This window comes from Schistosoma haematobium, chromosome 2, assembly GCF_000699445.3.
Source record: "Schistosoma haematobium chromosome 2, whole genome shotgun sequence".
Lineage (NCBI taxonomy): Eukaryota > Metazoa > Platyhelminthes > Trematoda > Strigeidida > Schistosomatidae > Schistosoma > Schistosoma haematobium.
Window position 1 is genome coordinate 1,881,053 of NC_067197.1, and position 22,619 is coordinate 1,903,671.

The 22,619-nt window shown below is 35.8% G+C and overlaps 1 protein-coding gene across 2 annotated transcripts in view; it reads right to left on the reverse strand.

Annotated features, from left to right (window-relative positions):
* Nucleotides 1-3,112: 3,112 nt before the first annotated feature.
* Nucleotides 3,113-22,619, reverse strand: part of ARMC9_1 (LisH domain-containing protein armc9) — a 39,373-nt gene continuing 19,866 nt past the window's right edge. The window contains exons 10-15 of one of the 2 annotated variants that reach the window (XM_051214112.1): nt 15,754-15,844; nt 13,730-13,785; nt 10,706-11,055; nt 8,084-8,169; nt 6,193-6,615; nt 3,113-3,432 (exon numbers count right to left, since the gene is read on the reverse strand). In XM_051214112.1, coding sequence (XP_051067239.1) covers nt 3,398-3,432; nt 6,193-6,615; nt 8,084-8,169; nt 10,706-11,055; nt 13,730-13,785; nt 15,754-15,844 — 1,041 coding nt within the window. In that variant the 3' untranslated portion in view covers nt 3,113-3,397. The remainder of the gene's footprint in view (nt 3,433-6,192; nt 6,616-8,083; nt 8,170-10,705; nt 11,056-13,729; nt 13,786-15,753; nt 15,845-22,619) is intronic. The other variant, XM_051214111.1, reaches the window with a different exon arrangement.

Consider the following 22,619-nt stretch of genomic DNA (forward strand, 5'->3'; position numbering starts at 1 on the left):
AATCAAGTATAAGTTTGCATACTAATGCCCAAACCGGGCGGTGTCTATGTGGTTGAGTCATTATACGACTGCTCTACACTAAGTAGCTATTAAAATATTTGAATATATACGGAAAACATGCGACCATTGTAATGGCTACATCAATATAGTCAGACTTCGGTTTGGTAGAAACACAATGTAGTGGATGCACATATAAATTGTGATAGAAGTAGGTTGAAACATCTGTGAAACAGAAAAATGATTGAAATCAATTAGACGTTGTTATAGGGAAAAAGTATGTGGGCCATTGAGTAGTGTTCTAATGTGACAAGGAAATGAATATTCTGGTTAGCAGTTTATCGTATAGTGAGTGGAGTTGGTTGGATTGTCACTGTAAATTAAGCAGTTGCATTTCGCTACTCCTTAGTTTATATCACCTGCTGCCTTACTCAATATATGCATATTCGACCACCGCCCCAAAGGCTAAATCATATAATTCAGTGTACATTTGACATAGTTTCGAAATCATCGGTTGGAACATATAAATCTGTAGTCTAGCTTTCTTACGAAAGTTCGTATCAATCGCTGTTCAGTGATACAGTGGTAACGGACTAGTTTTTTTTCGCAGGGGCATGAAGAATATTCATACCAATATTTACAAATGCGAATGAGAACTTGACAAGGATAGTTAATTCGGTGTTTAGGAAACAATTATTAGATTCAGGGGTGTCATCTCTTGACTTTCTCGACTATAAACATATTCAACTTCTGTTCATTAAATGTGTCCAAATTTATCCATCGACCAGACTCCTGAAATGGTATTTATTTCAGCATTAACACCGTTGGATGCCAGCTCAGTGGTCTAGGGGTTAAGCGTTCGCGCGCGAGACTGATAGGTTCTGGATTCGAGTATCGCGGGGTGGGATCGTGGGTGCGCGCTGCCGAGGTCTCCCATACTAGGACGAAACCGCCGTCCAGTTTTTCCATAATGGTTTGCCTTCAATTGACTGATGAATTCAACTATAAATATATTTCAATATTATTTTTGATGTATTAATCACTGGTTAATGAATAAATACATTTTCGTCTATAGTCTTAACGTTATAAGTAGAAAGTGGGCGTTATTCTGTATTTACTGCGAACAGCTGTGTTATTAGCGATAATCCACATTACGATTGATGAGGCAATCATTTTCCTAATCCATGTATTGGTTTGTGCTATTACATAATCCTCATTATCTTACTGGACGATTTGTGCTGTTTCTGAACCAAACAACAGGAATTATCTAATCATATTCTTTAAAGTGTAATTTTAGGTTTTCCAAGTTTATGCATAGAATGGTGTATTTTATAAATAAGGATTTATTACAGTCATCTGATGTTCTGCGCCTCAATGACGTATGAGATAACAAGTGTGGGGAGTGATTATGTTGATTATCGGCTAGTCGATAACGCACTATATTTATATGACCAGTACGGAAATTCTGGGGGGAGGGGTTGTTATTTAGAATTACGTAGTGGTAATGACAAAAGACGAACGATCGTCAGATGGGGATGATTGAAGCTCAGAACAAACTCAAAATGATGTGGGAAGGAAAAAGAATAACTAGTTTTCTTAACGTGTAAACAAAGAGAATTTGTGTGATGATGAGGTACCTTGAAGATCTAAAGGCTCTGACTTTCTGCTAGAAAAACTGCCTAACTTCGATAATCACTACTAATTTTCCAGATATGAATACCTTATAAGGTTTGGATGCAGTCGCAATTAATTCTCTTCCCGAATGAATCACTACAGTGGATAGTATATGGTCATTCACTACAGACGTCCCAAATAACATATTCAATACTTCATGAATGATGTTTGGTCTGACTCCGATTTGGATGAACGTATGAGTATGTTAAGAACATGAATTTTCCGTCTAACTCCGTATATTACCTAGGCTAATCCCGTTTGTGTAACGGCGTTATTAAAAAGCAAATACGGATTGAGTTGGATGAATTTATTTCAGACACTCGTTTATTCCGACAGACATTAAGAATGAGAAGCGCGACAGCGAAGCGGAGCAAACAAGTGTGCCAACTTGTTTCGATCAAGCGTGACTTAATATGTGAATGAAGAAACTGGTCCGTCCTGAAGCTAGGACAACCCATGTAGGCTTCACATAATAATAGACACTACAATGTGAAGTCTGACTATGATTTTATATCACAAACCAGTATTTCTCACTTGTCCGTTGCACACCTATACATAGGTTACCACAGGAATACATATTTTTCAAAACTGCACATTTGCATATTCATTAAGCATATTTCGAGACTGGTGCAAAATAGTGACATCAATAGGCGTCTGTACACATTGACTATAATATATATTAGGCACATAAACAAAGGACAACTAGTTTCCTCCAATATTTGGAGATATTTCACTAGTTGGTGATCCACCAATCCTTGAAAAACAATACTATAACATATGATCATATAAAGAATCATGTTTTTCTACAGTATAGAATGGTAAAGTATGCATTCATTTCGATCGATATACTTTAATCTTAATGGTTGACGTCATGAGTCAATTGAAGCTCGACCACCATGGAAAACCTGGAAGCAGTAGACGGCCGTTCTGTCCTGTTGTTGGATTTCTCAGCAGTGCACATCAACGACCCAACCTCTCGAGATTCGAACCCAGAACCTGTCGGCCTCGCATGAGAACGCTTAACCTCACTAGTGACTGGCTTCGAGATGGATTTCCTGGAGTTCTAGTGAGAAGCAGTGACCAATGGAGTTCAACCGGGTCTGTTATGAGATAGCAACTTACTGAAGACGATGGTGGACGGTGGCGCAATTTCGTGGACTAATTGAAGTTAGACATTAGCACCGTTGGATTTCGGCCGAGTGGCTCAGTGGTTTAGAGGCTAAGAGCTCGCGCGTGAGACTAATAGGTCCTTGGTTCGAATCTCGCGAGATGGGATCGTGGATGCGCACTACTGAAGAGTCCCACAATCGGACGAAACGTTCGTTCACTGCTTCCACGTTTTCTATGGTTGTCTAGTTTCAATTGACTCATGATCTCAATTATACTGAAATTACTATAATATATCCACAAAACCCCTTCTGATACGATATTGTCAGAGAAGTTTAACAGAAAGAAAATGTATTAAAATAAAAACCTAAATGATATTTACATTAAAATCATAAATGCTTTTTATTGAAATCAAATAACTAGAATCATACAAAACTATCCAACTATTCTATTCATTATTCCAATGATAAATTATATTGAAAACTATTAGTTGGTATTGAGAAAAAAGAGAAGAAAACACAAACAAACTAACTGTTGTCCTTTCCACTAATAATAAACAATAACGATTGTTCAATATTGAATGAAATGCAAAAAGTTGTTTAGTTCATGGTCTATCCGATCAATTGCCACTTAACGTTGAACTATTCTTATTGACTATAGAAATAAATCAAGTATTATTAAAAGGAGATAGTATTGTATATGGTATATTGAATAGAAAAAAAATAGTGCGAAGGTAAAAATGGCGAATCAATTGATGTAGTAGTGAAACTTCATCAGTTGAGATGGCTGGGACACGTGTTACGTATGCCTAACCACCGACTGCCTCGATGTGCGATATTCAATGGTATAGGAGTAGATTGGAAGAAAACTAGGGGCGGCCAGACCAAAAACATGGCACAAATCCATGAAGTCACTAGCAAGTGGACTGAGTCATGTTGGTAGGTGTAGACTACCTGGTTGGGGACCGCGAGATGATAGCAACCGATGGTCAGAGACCCTGAATGACATGTCTCAAAATCGTTTACAATAGCGCAGGTGCATCTACTCTTTGTGTTCTCCCAAATTCTAATCTTCTGGATTCTTCATGTCCCTTTATTTTCTCTCTTTCCAAATTAATTTTACTGTATTATACTCCTTGAATAACATCTTCAAACCCTAATGTTTTCGATTACTACTTATACTCTTACTACCTGTACCACTAGGATTTGAATCGATGATTGTATCTCTGTGCTAATGTGATATGGCAACTCGAACTGATGTACGTACGTACGAAGTTCTACGTTGTTACTGACTGACTGACTGCAATGGTAAATGTTCACTTAGTGTTATTTACTTGTATCTTCCGTTTGTCAATTAAGATTACAGTTCATCAGTCTCTTGTTGGTATATGTTCATTCTTTGCGCACTGCCTTCGATATTACCTTAGGTTACAGGCTTCATAAGTTGAGATGGACAGTGGTTAGTAATGGAATCCAGCACGCGCGTTTCATCCTATTTGGGACTCATCAGCTGGATGTACTTGCATCCCATAGTGAACATCAACTCTGAGATGCAGGTACATCCAGCTGATGAGTCCCAAATAGGATGAAATGAGCTTCATGAGTTCACATATTTGCTTAGAAATCTTTGCTATACTAAACTAGACAAAATTATTAACAAACTCATTTCTTTGATAGGGTTATTTGTGTTGATTTCCTGTTGATTACCTTAATGATGTAATAACAACCAATATGCAGTCTTCAATCGATCAAACTTTTGACCATAATGTAACTAGGTCGATTGAACTCAATCATCATTAACATTTAGATAAACATCCTTATTGTTACTATCAAATGAATACTCAATGTTAATATCTCATTTAGACAAAACATCAGTTAATAACGGAATAGGCGATTAGCAAAGTTTTTGACTGTGATACTAAGCGACAAGTGTGATCTTACAATAAGCACCAGTTGTCCCAAGATTGAAAAAACACTTTTCAGATGAGTGTAAACTATTAAGAAGCCTAGTTTTAGAGCGATCTACCGATTGCTTGATGTTTGCCAATTTGCACAAACTTTGATTCACGATAGTTGTCCATCTGTTAATTGCGTAATCAATTAATTAGGCTGTATCTATTTTCCAAAATCTGGCGAGACTATAATTTATGAACGAACCAATCAGGTATGAGATAACAGGTCTCCGATTTTGGCCTCGGAATTCACTCATCCATTTGGAGGAGGCGCTGAAAGTGAATAAGACACACATTGAGGAAAGCACCCAAATGCGTCACAGGGGAAGCTCGCACTTGAAATTCTCAAGGCCAAAGACGGAGAGGAAGACCAAACGACATATTACGCCGAGAAATGGAAACAGACAGAAATGAGAAGAATGAGCGAAAATTGGATAGAACTGGAAAGGAGGGTCCAAGATAGAGTGGGTTGGAGAATGCTGATCGGCGGCCTATGCTCCATTGGAAGTAACAGGCGTTAGGAAGTAAGTATGTGTTTGGCTAAATAAAGTTTTAGCATTATTGCTGATATCAATTCGTGATGAAAACCCTAAATCTATTTCTTAACCCTAACCATCAATTGTAAATCATAATTTTAATTCCTCACACTGGCCTGTAACCCTTATTCGGTTCTAGTTATTAGATGAACACTCTCAAGGTCGATCCAGCGTCACCAAAAGGTAATCCATAAATTATAGCCTCACCGAATTGATACTTATTTTTATCAAATTCTAATTTATTAAAATAAATGACAAACAAACAACTAACTTCATTACCGTATCATCAACATAAATATTACACTTATCACTTAGGTTAACGACTATACTACAACTTGACCGACAGAATTCAGTCATCACTAAATGACTACACATATATCATAATACGGATAAATGTTCACGTACATACTGAAAGATCAACTTATTCAACATAGTGAATGATATATAAATAATCTAAAATATAGATTCACAATTGATTGATCACTGAGTGATGATCAATGTTATGTGTGTCAAGTCCATCTTACTGCAAATCGAATGCTATCGACCAAGTTGCAATGTGACCACTAGTCTAGGTCACTCGACACTGCGTGTACTATGTTGAGATTAGATGGTAGTTGGAGGTAGTCAAAAGGATAGCTGGGTGACATAGGATCGAATTTGTCAGGGAGCACCAGTTCCCTTGCTGACGAGTGCCAAGTAGCACAAAACCTGGATCCAGAGTTTCCTGTTGACTACCTCCAACCATCATCTAAAATATAGATCATACATACTTTTATATGATTAAATGAATTATCCTGACTTAGTCAACCAGTCAGTCAGTAACAATGTAGAACTTCATACATACATACATTAGTTCGAATTGCCATACTACATTATAATTAGTTAGAAATTATTCTGACTAATTATAAAATAATGAAAAAAACTTACATTTTTGTTTATTTTTATTATCAGAATATTGTAAATCAATTTCAGTATTATTGAATAGTAGATTATTATCAATTATTGATTTATTATGTGTACTACTTGATACAGTGGAATCTGGTGATTGTCTTGCTTTTCTTAGATTAGTTGAACTGTTATCATCATCATCATCACCATCGTCATCATCAACATCATTCATATATGTAGTATTATTATTGTATTTGGTAAACTTTTTATTTTCTGGCGGTGAAGAATCTGGTGTACGTAAAAGTTTTGGTCGACTTTGAAATATACCTTGACCTTCTTGTCGATTAATAAAAATTTTTTTAACATTTGTTTCATTTGATTTATCCGTTGAAAGTTCTTTGAATGTATCCTTGTTAGATAATGTGAACTTGTCATTAGGTGTTGTACATCTTGGTGTTATTTCTATGTTTAAATGAAAATAATCATAACAATTATAGAAATATTTAAAAGAAAAGATGATTGTGATGTGATTACTATACAACAGTATCGAATAAAAGTGACTTCAATAGGTCTCATTAGATACAAAGGAAAACGCAACATCCACAAAGAACATCAATTCAATCACACTTGATGGAGCAGTTCTGGAAGATATGAAATCTTTCATGTACCTAGGAGGCGTCATCGATGAACATAGAAGATATGATGCGGACGTAAAGTCAAGGATTGACAATGCAAGGGTTGCATTCCTGCAGTTGATTCGAAACAACTGTCTTTTAGTCAATATCAATGTCAGAATCTTCAATACGAACGTCGAGAAAGTTCTACTGTACGGATCTGAATTTAGGAAAACTATCACAACTATCATTGAAAATGTACAAGTATTTCTAAACAACTGTCCACACAAGATACTCAATATCGATTGGACGGATACTATCAGCAATAGCCTACTGTAGGAGAGAATAAACCAGCTTCCAGCTGAAAAGGAAATTAGGAAAAGACATTGGAAGTGGATAGGATATACATTGAAGAAATCACAAAACTGCAACACGAGACAAGCGCTAACTTGGAATCCTGAAGAGAAACAGAAAAGAGGAAGGCCAATGAGTACTACGTCAGAAAATGGAATCAGATATGAAAAGGATGAATAGGAACTGGAAAGAAATGGAAAGGATTACTCAGGACAGATTTGGATGTCCGGCAGCCTATGCTCCTCCGCGAGGAGTAAATTTGTAGCTCAAATGGATGCTTTGAGTAGTGCTGCTTCAATTAAACAATTCAGTTAGGAGAACTCAACATTACTATAAATTATTTTTCACAAGATTTTACTACATACATGCTCATAAAATCAATACCGAGGTGTACAGGATCAAGCTGTGAACCATATGCAGAGACATTCGAACCCTTCAATTCTAACTAAAGTTTGTACAGCGGATGATGTCGTTCAGGAGGATGATGAAAGCCCCACGACGAAACCATTCAGCTCAGATAACAAAACTCCATCAAAATACCCATACTCCATGAACCAATCTGTGAATTACATACATAAGACAACATGACAGTATCTAGTATTTCGCAAGTCAGTAATGACATCATTTTGTTAACTCTTTCATCTAAACAAACGGAAAATGATACATTTTTAACAACACAATGTCGTGTAGATTATTTATTAGAAAGACTAATTCTTATGTGTAATTTTTGGTGAATATGTTTAGTTCTTATTATCATTTGAACATACCTATTGCACTTTTTGAGAGTTAGCTGATCTAGTACTTGAGTATGAAACTCACTCTAAGTGTAATAACTAATGACAGCGCCCAATCGCTAAAACGAAAGTAAATAAGGTGAGGTTCGAACTTGGGATTGAATGACTGGAAGTCGAAAATCTTAACCATAGTTAAATGATACATTTAGTTATTTTAATGTAACTTACCATCAGTAAAACTTTGTGTAATTGTTGCTAAACTGTCACGTAAATCAATTTGATGACAACTTTCTTCGTATTCATGATTAATTAAACTAGAATTGTATTTGAAATAAAACAAAACAAAAGCATACATATATGATAGCGTTATACTACAAGAATTGAAACAACTGTCAACCAACATGAAGGTCAGAATTTTCAATACAAATGTCAACACAGTTCTACTGTATGGGGCAGAAAATTAGAGAACTATGAAAGCCATCATCCAGAAGATGCAGGTGTTTATTAACAGTCGCCCACGCAAAATACTTCGGATCCGTTGGCCAGACACTATCAGCAACAACCTTCTGTGAGAAAGGACAAACCAGATCCCAGCGTAGGAAGAATTCAGGAAGAGGCGCTGTAAGTGGATAGGACACACGTTGAGGAAAGCACCCAACTGCGTCACAAGGCAAGGCCTCACATGGAATCCTCAATGTCAAAGAAGGAGAGGAAGACCAAAGAACACATTACGCCGTGAAAAGGATACAGACAGACATGAGAAGAATGAAGAAGAATTGGATGGAACTAGAAACGAAGGCCCAGGACAGAATGGGTTGAAGAATGCTGATCGGCGGTCTATGCTCCATTAGGAGTAACAGGCGTAAGTAAGTAAGTAATACTACAAGAATTAACAGTTTGAATGATGAACGTTTATTGATTGGTTCAACAAAAGAATGAACTATCCAATGAGATTATTCAGAACATGAAGTAGGGTTTAACTTCTCCCTCGTTAAGCAACTTTATGATAATACAGAGAAGTAGTAAATTAGAATAAATCTTCGTGTATTTGATTTGTCAGAAACTACAATTGTTTAGGAAACATTTGAAGTTTTCTTTAGTAATCTCGATTATCTCACATAACTCTTATAGATGGACTTCATCAATTAAATGGATCAGATAATCTGTAGTTGACTTTATGTACTGATGCAAGTTATGATTTAACTACTTCTAGCTTTTTTTCCAACTTACTCCAACACCAGTAAGCATCATGCGTCGAGGTTCACCGTAGTTGGGCATATGTCATACTTGTTCTATCCATCTCAATCAACAAAGACTGATTACTTCAGCAATCGATACTGTATGCTTACTTAGTGCATTATATCTGACATCACGATTCTTCGCCGGTTGATCTGAACACACACGAGTGGTTCTTTGAAGGAATCTCTGACCGAATAATGTTAACCCACAAGTATACTTTATTTTTAAAGGCCTCGTTAGACAGACAATGTAAACCAGATAGTATTGCTGTGAAGTATACCAGTCATTAATAACAAAGACAATGAAATGTTATTGAAAATTGCAGAAACTTGCCAACTGTATATACTTTTAGAAAATCTTTCATTGTAATCACTAACAAACTGTGTTGATGATAAAAGCTTTGTGTTTTATACGTTAAAAGAAAAGTCAATCACCACTTGAATGGTTTCGTGGTAAACCTTTTAATAATGAAACCAGATAACATTGTGGAACTTGTACTAACTGATAATTGATATGTACTTGATTGAGTGCTTATTGCGAATTCCAAATATAACACATCCATTTGTGCTCATCTACTTCTACATGACTTAAAGTGCACTATTTCAGCAATTCTTTGTTAGCACATATATTCGAATACTTCTAATTATTATAAACACCCTTTCGAATATCACACGGTGAGTCTGTTTTAGTTCACTCAGGACTTCAGACAAACTTTGATGACGAGTGCTAACTAACAAAAAATTTAGGTGGGGTAAAGTGTTTTACCCTCTAGCTCCACCTGTCTTACATACTGTTATTGCCCCGATAAGCATAATGAATGATAAATTTTGGGATCCATTTATAGACTAATATTATACGTATATTTTTGTCGTATAATGGTTAAATAACTAAACTATTCACGTTGCAGAGGATGATATTGGTGTTCTGGACTTAACTGGTCGGGGTTAGGCAGGAAGCAGGACCGATAAGTACTCTAGACTGCTCGTACGGGTTTTACGCGTCATAGATCCGATCGATAATTCACTGCTCTCTAATTGGCGGTATCATCACGTATACATTAATAGGGTACACAGGCCACAAGTTATAACACATACATCAAATGAACGAGCTACATCAGATTAATAGTAAATGCTTCTTTTGAGGAAAAACACCAAAACTAGTGTAGTGTAGTTAGATGGATAAGAATCTCTTAAGTAACGAATTGTTCAAGACTTTCAAGGGATGATTACAACAATTGAAATTGTTTTTTATATGATAGTTCAATTAAATATATATTCAAGCATCAAAGTTTCGGCTTTGTTTTACTATGTCATTTGAGCACAAAACAAAGAAGTCTTTGTTCTACTCCACTTTTACAAAAACCTAACGTTATGTGTTACAATCTTCTGAAACCCCTTTGGCTCACCCTTTTTACAGTTAATTGTTTCCTTCAGACTAATAATGTTGAACTTAATGAGAAACCGTTTTAAATGTGAAGTATCACCTAAACTCATCCCTGATCTCAAAGAATCATGATTATTGTTGCATCATATCCGACTTTAATTTTTAAGAAAATCCGAACTACACCAGATTTATTTATACACATATATATACTTGTAAAGTGGTACATACAATTGATTTCTATTGCCTATTGACGGATGATTTTCAGATATTGAATTACGAGCAGAACGTTGACTAGGTGTTGTAGGCCGTTGAAGAGGTAAATCATTTCGAAAACTATTATTAGACAATCTTACATCATTGTCTCTATTCCATGATGATTTACACCAATCAATACAATTGTTAGCATCATTTTTCATTACTGTTTCTATGGCATAATCATGCTTTAATAAACCTTCACCAACCCATATATGTGGATCATGATGAATAGTCTGTGAGCCAGTTAACATCAATAAATCATTTTGATCTGGTGGAGGTAAATCTTGCCGATCGAGGTCACCTTCTAATACTGATGCATCCTCCTAAATAAAGTATAAACATTCAAGTACATGATTATATGAGCATATAGTACATGATACAATCTTGAATAGGTAATAGGAGTGGAAACTAGGTTTAAAAATTGATTATCAATTACTTAAATGAGAGAAAACATCGAACTTCAGCGATCTTTCAGGCTTTCCGATGGTCATTTTGTATGATCTAAGTGAAATATGTGAAATTGAAAAACTATGTACAAACATCATCTCAAAGTTGCTGAAAATTAATCAACTGCTGAAAAAAATCAAAGTAATACAGAGTAGAGAAAATTCTCCGAAGCTCCTATTTTCTTCAAATGATCATCACTCATAATAAGTCATACTTTAATAAACACAAAATTGGCCCCCAAATGCCCTGATACGACCGTGGGTGGAGAGAGTCAGCTCCCTGTCTCCAAATGCTCTCATATGACCACGCGTATACAGCCACTGCCAGCGAAGTCCTACTCACTACCTTCTGAAGGCACTACTGTTGTTCAAAGTACGAAAAGCAAATGTCCAACGCTTTAACCAGGTTGGTGGACACGGAGGGTCCACCTAGGGGATTTGGAAAACCCTCATTCCAAACCAACCGTGCACATGGGCTCCAGTATCCTGAAGGAACAAATGGCGTATAAACTTATTGTTGGTCACCAGCTACCATAAGACTGCATTTCCTTTCGTTGCTCTGCTGCCATGTGGATCAGACCTTTAGGTCGAAGGCTCCAGGTGTGGTCCACTATGAAAATCACCTGCTTCAGTTTGTGCACCCAGGCAGTATCCCAGCCCCCACATGTATCAAGTGACTTGTGTGGCGCATATGTATACGGTGCCGCTTTGAACTAATATTTATGTGTTCAAATAAACAAAAAATAAAGAACACAAAATCGAGAGTGACTTCCAAGTCATTTCACTGATATTATGAACAAATGAAATTCATATCTGATAAGTAGACTGGCGAAATCGGAAGTATTTATGGGGAACATTTATATCATCTTCAAGAATTTCGGTGAGTATTACATGGAGTTCAATCTACTGTAATTACATACTTGAACCGATGCATATATGTACTTGGTCCTACGTTGTAGCTGACTGACTGATATTCATTAAAACAAAATAATCATGCTGACTATCAAGTAAATTGCAAGTTAATCTATTTGCTTACTCTCACTCAAAAGGTAATTAGTCAGAGTATCCAATTTTTAAATTGAGCTGGAGTAATCTTCCTTAACAATATTTAGGACCATCACAGATCAGGCTGAAAACAATTAAAATCTACCGAAATAGCTTACCTCTAATAAACACACAACTGATTACAGTATTCACTCCAAGATGAAGCTGCCTACTGATCAGTAGTATAACACATAAAACGATTTTTCTTAACCTTGAAACAGTGTTTTATTTTAAGCAAAGATGGATAGTGTCTAGCAGTGGAATCCAGGACGCGCGTTTCGTACTATTTGGGACTCGTCAGTTGGATGCACTTATATCTCATAGTTGATATCTACTCTGAGACTTGAACCCAGTATCGTTCGCTTCAAACACCATCGCGTTATCCACCTAGCTAATGAGTCCTGATGACCACTTGCATGTGCAATGGGGTGAAGTTTTAAATTCACTTGGTGTTGTTCACCTGCATCCTCCCATTGTTATTTAAGACTGAAATTGATCAGTCTGTTATTGACATATGTGTATACTGTGTATATTGCCTTAATTTACAAGCATTATGAGCAAAGATTCTTACTATTTATGATTTGTATTGTTTAACGTATCACTACTTCTTCTGAGATCTCATAGTTCGCACTATGAATGGACATCAGACAATCAGTCAGTCAGCTACAACATAGGATCAGGCACATATATGCATCATTCTAAGTCGCCATACCGCATTAGCACAGCAAGATGAACACCGGATTCATAGAAGTGGTTAAGTCAATGGTGGTAATATATAAAGGAATGATTGCATATAAGGATATATTACATGAAGAAAGAATTAGTTCGTAGAAAGAAAGATATGAAGCGATTTTAATTTCTTAGTTTAAGAGAAGATAGAAAGTATGTACACCGATCGATTCTGAGCCATATCACCAAGAGTCTCCAACCATTGGTTAGGATAGTCACGCGGACCCAAACCAAGTAGTCTGCATCTACCAACATGGCTCAGACTAGAAGTTAGTGACTTCAAGCACTGATGCCACGTTTTGGTTTGGCTGCTCATAACTTTCTTCCAACCATCCCCAACACTAGTCAGCATTGCGCGTAGTGGTCATCCATGTTCAGGCATACATCAACATCAACTTCAGAGTCACTGAAGAGTATGAAACGTTGAACAGTTAATTTGTCTTATTTATGGACTATTATGAAGTGGTAGGTAAGGCTCATAATTTCACAAGAGAGTGAACTTAGGGTCTTAAGTTCTAAGAGTTTTAGCATAATATCCTTTATTTTAAGCTGCATATAATTATCTTTAAACATGAACATACATTCTATTACTAATGAGATAATCAAAACTCATAAAATACTAAGGTATTGAAGTTTAGCTTTTGTGAATGAAATCTTATGTCAGTCAGTTATTAATAGAATTCCAATTCATATCTGCTTAGACTTCAAATCATTCAACTTCCAAACTCAATAGATTAGACAAGAATATTTGGGATAGTTTTCAAATATATTAACTAACCTCGTCATCATCATCGTCAATATCATCATCTGAGTCTACTAAAGGTGATTGCTCAGCTACAAATATAGTAAATAGGGAGAAAAGAAAACAAATTGCATGGTGAGTTAACTTTTTAAGGGAAAATGGGGACTTGAAAAATCTTAAATATCCAAATTTCACCCCTCACTTATTAGTGAAATTAGAATATGCGACTAAGATCCCGACTATACAAAGAAGAAGGCAATGTTAATGTATCAATTATTTGGTTCCTTAAACTTCTTGAGATTTTCGAAACACGTTTTCTTATCGATTGGTTTATTTTCCTAATTAGTTTATTACTGTTCACAACGCCAAGACTATCATTTCCAGGGAAAGTTTGATTCACACCTATTCGAGATGTCACGACGATAGTGGAAAGTATTCCTATAAATCGACGTGGGTAATAAGATGATCGGGCTCACCCCACTCTGTTGGAACTGATGAAGATCGATTTAGTTTCTTACTCTGTCATAAATAAGCAATGTTTGAAAGGCTTATGGTAAAGATTTACGTGTTAGGCACGACTGGAGAAGTAAATCATTCGTTTTGATGCCTAACAGGATTATCTCTTAGAAAGGCCAATAGTTCTGATGAAAACTAGAATGATAGATCTTTTGATAGCAAGAATTGTATCGAATTCGACTGTTGATGTATCCATTTGCTTTGTTTTCTCGAGTCCTACAATTTCATAAATCTTTACTGAAGCTGTTCTCTTTTCCTGAAAAGCCAATCTCCTTCTCCAACTTTATCAAGGTTAACTAACTAACTAAACATTTGTGATGAAAGGTGTAGACTATGATTTGGTTTAAGTCTATGCTATGAACCTAATCTATGTTCATATAACAACTGATAACATGAACTCAAGTTCAGTGTATCCTTATTCTTATTGAATTATATTTTCTGTTTGAGAGTTTCTGATTACATTGATGTTGTTACTATATCAGCTCCTTTGATTTTAATTCAAGTTTACTATCCTTTCATTAATACGAATATTAAATACTGTTATTTGAACCATTGAACATTTATACCCAGTTCTACGATGTTTATTACTGTGGGATAGAACAAACCAGATTCCAATGGAGGAAGAAATCAGGAAAAAGTGCTGGAAATGTATAGGACACACATTGAGGAAAGCACCCAACTACGTCACAAGGCAAGGTTCCACATGGAATCCTCAAGGTCAAAGAAGGAGAGGAAGACCAATGAACACATTACATCGAGAAATGGAGACAGACATAAGAAGAATGAACAGAAATTGGATAGAACTAGAAAGGAAGACCTAGGATAGAGTGGGTTGCAGAATGCTGATCGGTGGCCTATGCTCCTTTGGGAGTAATAGGCATAAGTAAGTAATTAAGCAAGTATGACGTTTATAACTGCTTCACTGACTGATCATCATGTGTTGGTTCAATAATTCTATCCACACTTTGAATAAATTGTAATGAATTTCTACATTTCAAAGTTTTCAACTGTTTATTCAATTAGAACTGAATGAAGTCCCAGAGTGAACATCAACTCTGCGATGCAAGTGTACATCCAACTGATGAGTCCCGAATAGGACGAAACGCACATTCTGGATTTCCCTGCTAGCCACTATCCATCTTTGCTTAATGAATGATTATAGTTTAGGCTTTTTTTCAGTGCTCATTTTGTCATTTATTTAATGAATGAGTGGGTTCTAATATACTTCTGTTTTTTTTTTAATCTGATCACTTGAGCTGAACAAGACTTGATATCTTTACAGGAAATAATTATTCTAATATGAAACTCATATTCCCTAAACCAAAATATTTATTACAGTTAGTGTTTTATCATTACTAAGGTTTTTTTTTCTACAGGATGAGGTTACTGTACCCATATCTAACCCTCCTCCCTTACTCGAGTTTTGAATCGACAGTAACTCTTGAAAAGCTACAGACTCCTCTACGAGGAGGGAGAGGTGAGGGGCACAGATGTAATTAATGAAGTATTCTTCAAATAAACAATTTACATTTTCTTTAACTTACACGAATTTAATCTTTGTAAAATAAATTCAAATTGACGATTCATTTCTGGTTGATTTGGTTTAATAAAATTTTTTAAAAGATGCCTAAGATTCTATAGAAAGAAGAAAAAAAGAAAAAAAACGGTTATGCCTGAAGCCGACAACCAGAAGCAGTGAATTATCGATCGGATCAAAGACGCATAAACTTGTATGAGCAGCCTAGAGTCCTGATTGGTCTTGCTTCCCGTCTAACTCAGCCAGCTAAACCCCGAGCGCCAATCTCACCCTCTGCAATATGAATCCTTATATTTCAAACATACTGAGTTTATATACCAATCAAACAGACCGCAACGTACCATAAAACAGGAAACAACGTTTGTACAACATTTAGCCAAATGTGGCTGTGAATGAGGGAGGTAGTGACTAATAGACAGGGCATAATTCAAGAATGGTAAAACGTATAATAATAGTTCATAGGTCAAAATAAAGCTTATGATAAGAGGAACATGAATATGAACAGTTTAGTTATTTCACAATTATACGATAAAAATATACGTTTAGTATTGGTCCATCAATAGATCCCAAAAGTTACCATTCATTATGTTCATCGGGATCTAACAAAAACAGGTCAAAAATGCTTGTTGAATTCACTACTGTTTTCCGAACATAAGTAATATACGTTCATCATAATGCAGTTTACGTTTGTGTTGGTTTTCTCAAATGTTTATATCAAATAAAAGAGTATCAAAACAAAAGGAAGCTAATCATAAGAAATGGTTTAGTTGAAATAAGAAAAATACTGGCACCCGTATTTGTGAAATCTATTTCTTTCAGAGAATATATGCGGTAATATGTGTTACTATGGTTACATCTCTCTACCTCTCTCTCTCTCTCGCTTTATATACATAGACGTGTCATATGATTTAGTTATTCAATAGTTTTTGCATTCAAACATTTATTAAGTGTATATTAATTTTTAAGAAATTTCAATAAGATAATTACATTTCAATCATAATTATTTAGTGAGTCAGTTGAGGATAAACCACTAAGGAATACCTGGAAGAACTGGACGGTTGTTTCATCTTAGTATGGGACTCCTTACCAATGCTCATCCATGATACCGCCTTGTGATCTAGCTTTAATTGACTTATGAATTCAATTACTAAATTATTATAATATACATAAAACCCCTCTCTGATTATAATCATCATATGTTCACTAGTGACAGTCTCTAAAAGGTATTTCCTGCATTTCTAATGAGGAGCAGTGACCAGTGGAGTTCAACCAGGTCTGTTGTAAGACAGTACCTCATTGAAGACAATGATGGGTGTGTCGTTGAATTTCGTGAATTAGTTTAATTTAGATATTAACACCGTTGGATGCCGGCTAACCGGCTTGGTGGTCTAGAGATTAAGCATTCTCTCGCGAGATCGATAGGTCCTGGGTCCGAATCTCGCAAGACAGAATCGTGAATGAGCACTGTTGAGGAGTCCCATACTGGGAGGAAATAGCCGTCCAGTGTTCCCAAGTTTTCCATGGTGGTCTAGCTTTAATTGATTCATGAACTCAACTATTAAATTACTATAATATCCACAAAGTTAAGGATTTCTTAAAGGTGTATCCTTACAAGAAGATAAATAGATTACATTCATTGAACCATCATTTGTAATACATTACGTTTCTCATTTACACATATATGTATCATGATCTCAGATAAACTAGAACCGATATCATCTACAGGAACTAACGTAAATCATTGAAAAGAAGAAACTGTTGGTTAACAAGTACAGTTGTAGAGAAATTACTGATCCCATAAACCTGAACTAATTAATATAGTCTAAGTTGACAGTCGATAGTTACCTAGAAACTGATAACAAACTATTATTCCATCATAATATGGTTTGGATTATATTGTCTGAAGAGATAATGAATATTTTCTAATAAAATAATCCATTTCAAAGTATATGGAACATTAATTATTATTATTATTATTTGAACACATAGAATTTGATACAAGGGGGGCACCAAATATACGTGCGCCACACAAATCTCATTCGATATGTGTGAGGGCTGTGATACTGCCCGGGTGCCCAGATCGAAGCAGGTGGTCTTCTTAGGGGGTCACACCCCGAGCCTTTGACCTCCCACAAGGCAGTGGAGCATCGTAAGGAGATGCATGCCCATGGTAGTCGGTGACCAACGATTGGTTCATACGCCATTTGTTCCTTCAGGATACTGGAGCCCATTTGCACCATAGGTTTGGGATCCGGTTAAACCGCTGGACATTCGCTTATTGTCCTCTCATTTTTGTAAACAGCAGTAATGCCACGAGAAGGTAGTGAGTAGGACTTTGCTGTAAGTGTCTGTATACGCATGGCCGTGTGAGAGTATTTCAAGAGGGAGAGCGGCCCCACCCCACTCTCGGCCATATTAGGGCATTTGGGGGCAATCAAAAACCTCTTCTGAGTCACAAATTATATTTACCATATTAATAAAGATACTTAGATCATACATTTAGTCTATTCATTTCATTCATATTGACAAGAATGATCAACCTTGTGACTTCCGAAGAGAATTGACTTTCACCATAAGGCATCATAACTCTTCTAAATCAAGACTTTCTAATTCCCAGGGCACAGTTGAAATGTTTTGAATTATTGTTTTTTCTGGTTAGCGTTTTCTTTTATAGAGAATTAGTTTTCTACGAGATAGGATCGCTAACCTCCATGCCAAACCTTCCTCCTTTATCCAAACTTAGAATCGACAATAACTCTAGAAGAGCTACAAAAATGATACCATTGATTCATAATCGCCATTAAAGTCTATCAAATCGTCATTAACATAACATTATTACAAATGATAGTATCAAATTTAACATAACCTATTAGATCAGTTCATATAGTATATAGTGACATCATTCAATATCAGTAATACTCAAAATGAACTGAATCTTGTAATGTTAGTTAATTATGCATACTTATCTACATTTATTGCTTTTCTTCTAAAAGAATATCGAATTTATAATGATCATAGAGTTAGTTCATTATAGTATTATGTTATTTATTAACCAGTAAACTTCAATTAGAACAATATCATGCATTATACTACTGAATTACAATATAAGTCATACTAATACAATACTTAACTATACTCAGGTATGTACCGATACACTTACATGAAATACATACTTTGAGAGAGAGAGAGGGGGGAGACTACTATTACTACTACTACTACTACTACTACTACTACTACTAGTAGTAGTAGTAGTAGTAGTAGTAGTAGTGTGAGTAGTAGTGTGGGTAGTAATAGTAGTAGTAGTAGTTGTAGTGTGATTAGTAGTAGTAGTAGTAGTAGTAGTAGTAGTAGTAGTAGTAGTAGTAGTAGTAGTAGTAGTAGTTAGACTGAAGTTATTGATTAACATTTTATGCCATTTTTTTTCTTTAAATGATTATCCATATATGAACTTACAGTAAACTGATGGTTGTGTTTATTATATATACATGTAGACATGGCAACTAATTCTTTCTTTTTTTTTGAAAAAAAAATAAAAAAAAATTGGCGTGTGCATTGTATGTTACCATGAAAGAGAATAAATTTTATTCATTACTACTTTATACAATGAATGAGTAATAAGAAGATGAAGATTATTAGAATTATGTGATATATATTAACACAATACAACATAGTTATGCATAGTTATCAATGAGTACAGTGAGACTAATTGTAGCCTTGGTAGAGAGAAAAAAAGCCTATCTACATCATCTTGCTATTTAGAGGTGACTTATATAACCGTTTATTGAAACAGAGACTTAAACCAGTCATTAACAGAACGTATTGCACAGTAAAGGTGATTATTAAGGAAATAACAAGGTTCATTTTTCATCAAAAACTTAAAAAAGATGAAAAAGATTGACCCCGAATGCCCTGGTATGACCGAGAGTGTGGAGAGTCCGCTCCCCCACTCGAAATGTTCTCACATGGCCACGCGTATATAGCCTCTGCCAGGGAAGTCCTACTCACTGCCTTCTCGTGGCGGGGGTGTTGTTAACGAAAATGAGAGGACAAAAAGCGAGTATTCGGCGCCTTAACCGGATTCCAAATCAATAGTGCACATGGGCTCCAGTATCCTAAAGGAACAAATGGCGTATGAACCAATCGTTGGTCACCGGCTACCATGGGACTGCATCTCCATACGATGCTCCACTGCCTTGTGGGTTAGACCTTCAGGTCGAAATCTTCAGGCATGCCCCCCTAAGAAAACCACCTGCTTCGGTTTGTGCAGCCGGGCAGTATCACAGCCCTCACACATATGGAATGAGATTTGTGTGGCGCATATGTATTTGGTGCTCCCTTGTACCAATATCTATGTGTTAAAATAAATAAATAAATAAAGTATGTAGTCACACATATATAGGGAGCAGAAATTGTGACCTCAAAATTACAGTAATGTGAACATGTACCTGAATGGTTGCAGAAATAAATAGAATCAAATGATCCAATAAGTGTAAGTGATAAACATCCATCATCCTCTATTACTAAACATAAAATTTAAACAGGTCATAAGATTGATCTTAACTCAGCTTTTGCGTTGTTGTACAAAAGTTTTAAAGGGCCCATTGAAGCTTTAGCCATACGAAAATTCAAACCCCATTTTTGTGTATTCAAAAACAATTTGTTTTCATCTTCAGTCAGTCAGTCAGCTACAACATAGGATCAGGCACATATATGCATCGGCCCAAGTTGACACACCTCACTCATTAGCACAACAACATGAACACCAAATTCATAGGAGTGGTTAAGTCAATGGTGGTATAAGGACATAGTACAGGAAGAAAGAATTAGAAACAAAGGTATAAAGTAACTTTAATCTCAGAATTTAGGGGAAGACAGAGAGTGTATACACCGCCTACGCCATTGTGATCGATTCTGAGTCATGTCATCAAGAGTCTCCAATCACTGATTACGATAGTCAACGAAATCTAGTAAGCATTATGCATATATTAGCATACATACTGTCTAATTACTACTCGATTACAAGACAATCAATTCTTTCACGTCAGTCCAATATGTTTTCAACACATATGCTTTACGAATTTATTCGTCGGGCGAATAAAAGTCAACGCAACTTTTTTAGGCTTCACTCTACAATCTTAGAATTCCCGTCTCATAACTGATTACTTCTGCAATACTATGTAACATCTTAGATCCATACATATATTTGTGAGGTTCTAACTCACTTTTCATTCCACTAATCATAGTATTGTATAGTTCAATAATTGCTTTGCTTTTATATTTAATTTAGGCATATTGGAATGAAATTGGACGTGACGAAATTCAACAATACTCGTATTCGATTCCATTCTGTCCAGATGTTCCCATGATGATTAAAGAACAAATCAAGCATAATTTAGTATGAAGATACATTTAAATTATACGCGAATATATCGTAACTTAAAATATCCAAGATGACCTCAACCAAGTAGTCTACATCTATCAACATGGCTCAGACCAGAAGTTAGTGACTTCAAGGACTGATGACACGTTTTAGTTTTGCCGCCCCTAACTTTCTTCCAACCATCCCCAACACCCGTTAGCATTGTGCGTTGTGGTAATCAGTGTTCAAGCATACACACAACGTGGCCCAACCATCTCAGTCGATGAAGATTCACAACCTCATCAAGTGATTTATCATCATTCCTTAATACCTTGCATCTAACCTCACTGTAAAATGCATCTTTTCCTTCATGCGAGCTGCAGTCAGTGGGAGAGTAGGCAGAAACGATAAAAAGGCAACGATGTGTGTCCCCATCTTTCCAAGTTCTTACGGAGCCGTTTAGCCGAACAGAACATAGACGACTGTTAATGGGAATTCACATTAATTTCTTCATAATCATTGTCTCCTCTTACTTTCCATTTTTAGTCTACTTGACCTTTTATTTCTATATATAAACGTTCTTAAGAAGTATATAATGCATGAACAGATTGTTCGAAATGTATTGCTCAGAGAACAAAACTCCATCAAAATCATCCATCTAAGCTACAAATCTTCTCCATCATCTCAAATATCAATGTGAGATCATTAATTTAAGTGATTTGGTATCATAATCCAACTTTTTATTTAATAGTTAGAGTTTATCAATAGGAAATTATGAACTTTTTTCGTAGCTACAATTTTGAGGAATCTGGCATTGTCTTTGAAATTCTGATCTTTGTACACCCCCCCCACACACACATACCCATCACCAGCCTGATGATACAGAGGAATTCACATCTTTGACTAACCAGCCTTATGAATGAGATGCCCATACACTGGTTTTGTAAAATAACTTTATCGTTCTATAATATTCTACTAATTTCAAATGTAGAATTCAGTTTAAATTTTGTTGCATTAGGCTTTCAAATTCTGAATAGGTCTTGGGTTTAAATCTCGTGAGACAAGATCGTGGATGCGTATTGCTGAGGAGTCCCATACTGGGACGAAACGGCCGTTTAATGCTTCCAGGTTTTCCATGGTGGTCTAGCTTCAATTGATTTATGAATTCCACTATAAGAAATTTGTTTATCTGTGATTAACAAATTAGCAAGAGATCATTATGGCTTTGACTATTTCAATAAATATACAACATATAATCTATTGAATAAGCAATACCAATATACAATGTTCTATTGTGTTCCAACTTATTACATAACGATTGTTATGATGAAAAAACGACAAAACAAACGAGAACCTTCTAAAAAGCAATTCATGAACATTGTTGAATAAAGTCCACTACTGAAGTGCATTTACCGTTGTATTTACGTTCTAAGAGTTGACTGAAGTCTGTTAGTTAATCAAAAATAGCATAATTTGTTAAAATGATGTGTTTCATTAGGGGGGGGGAGTCACTT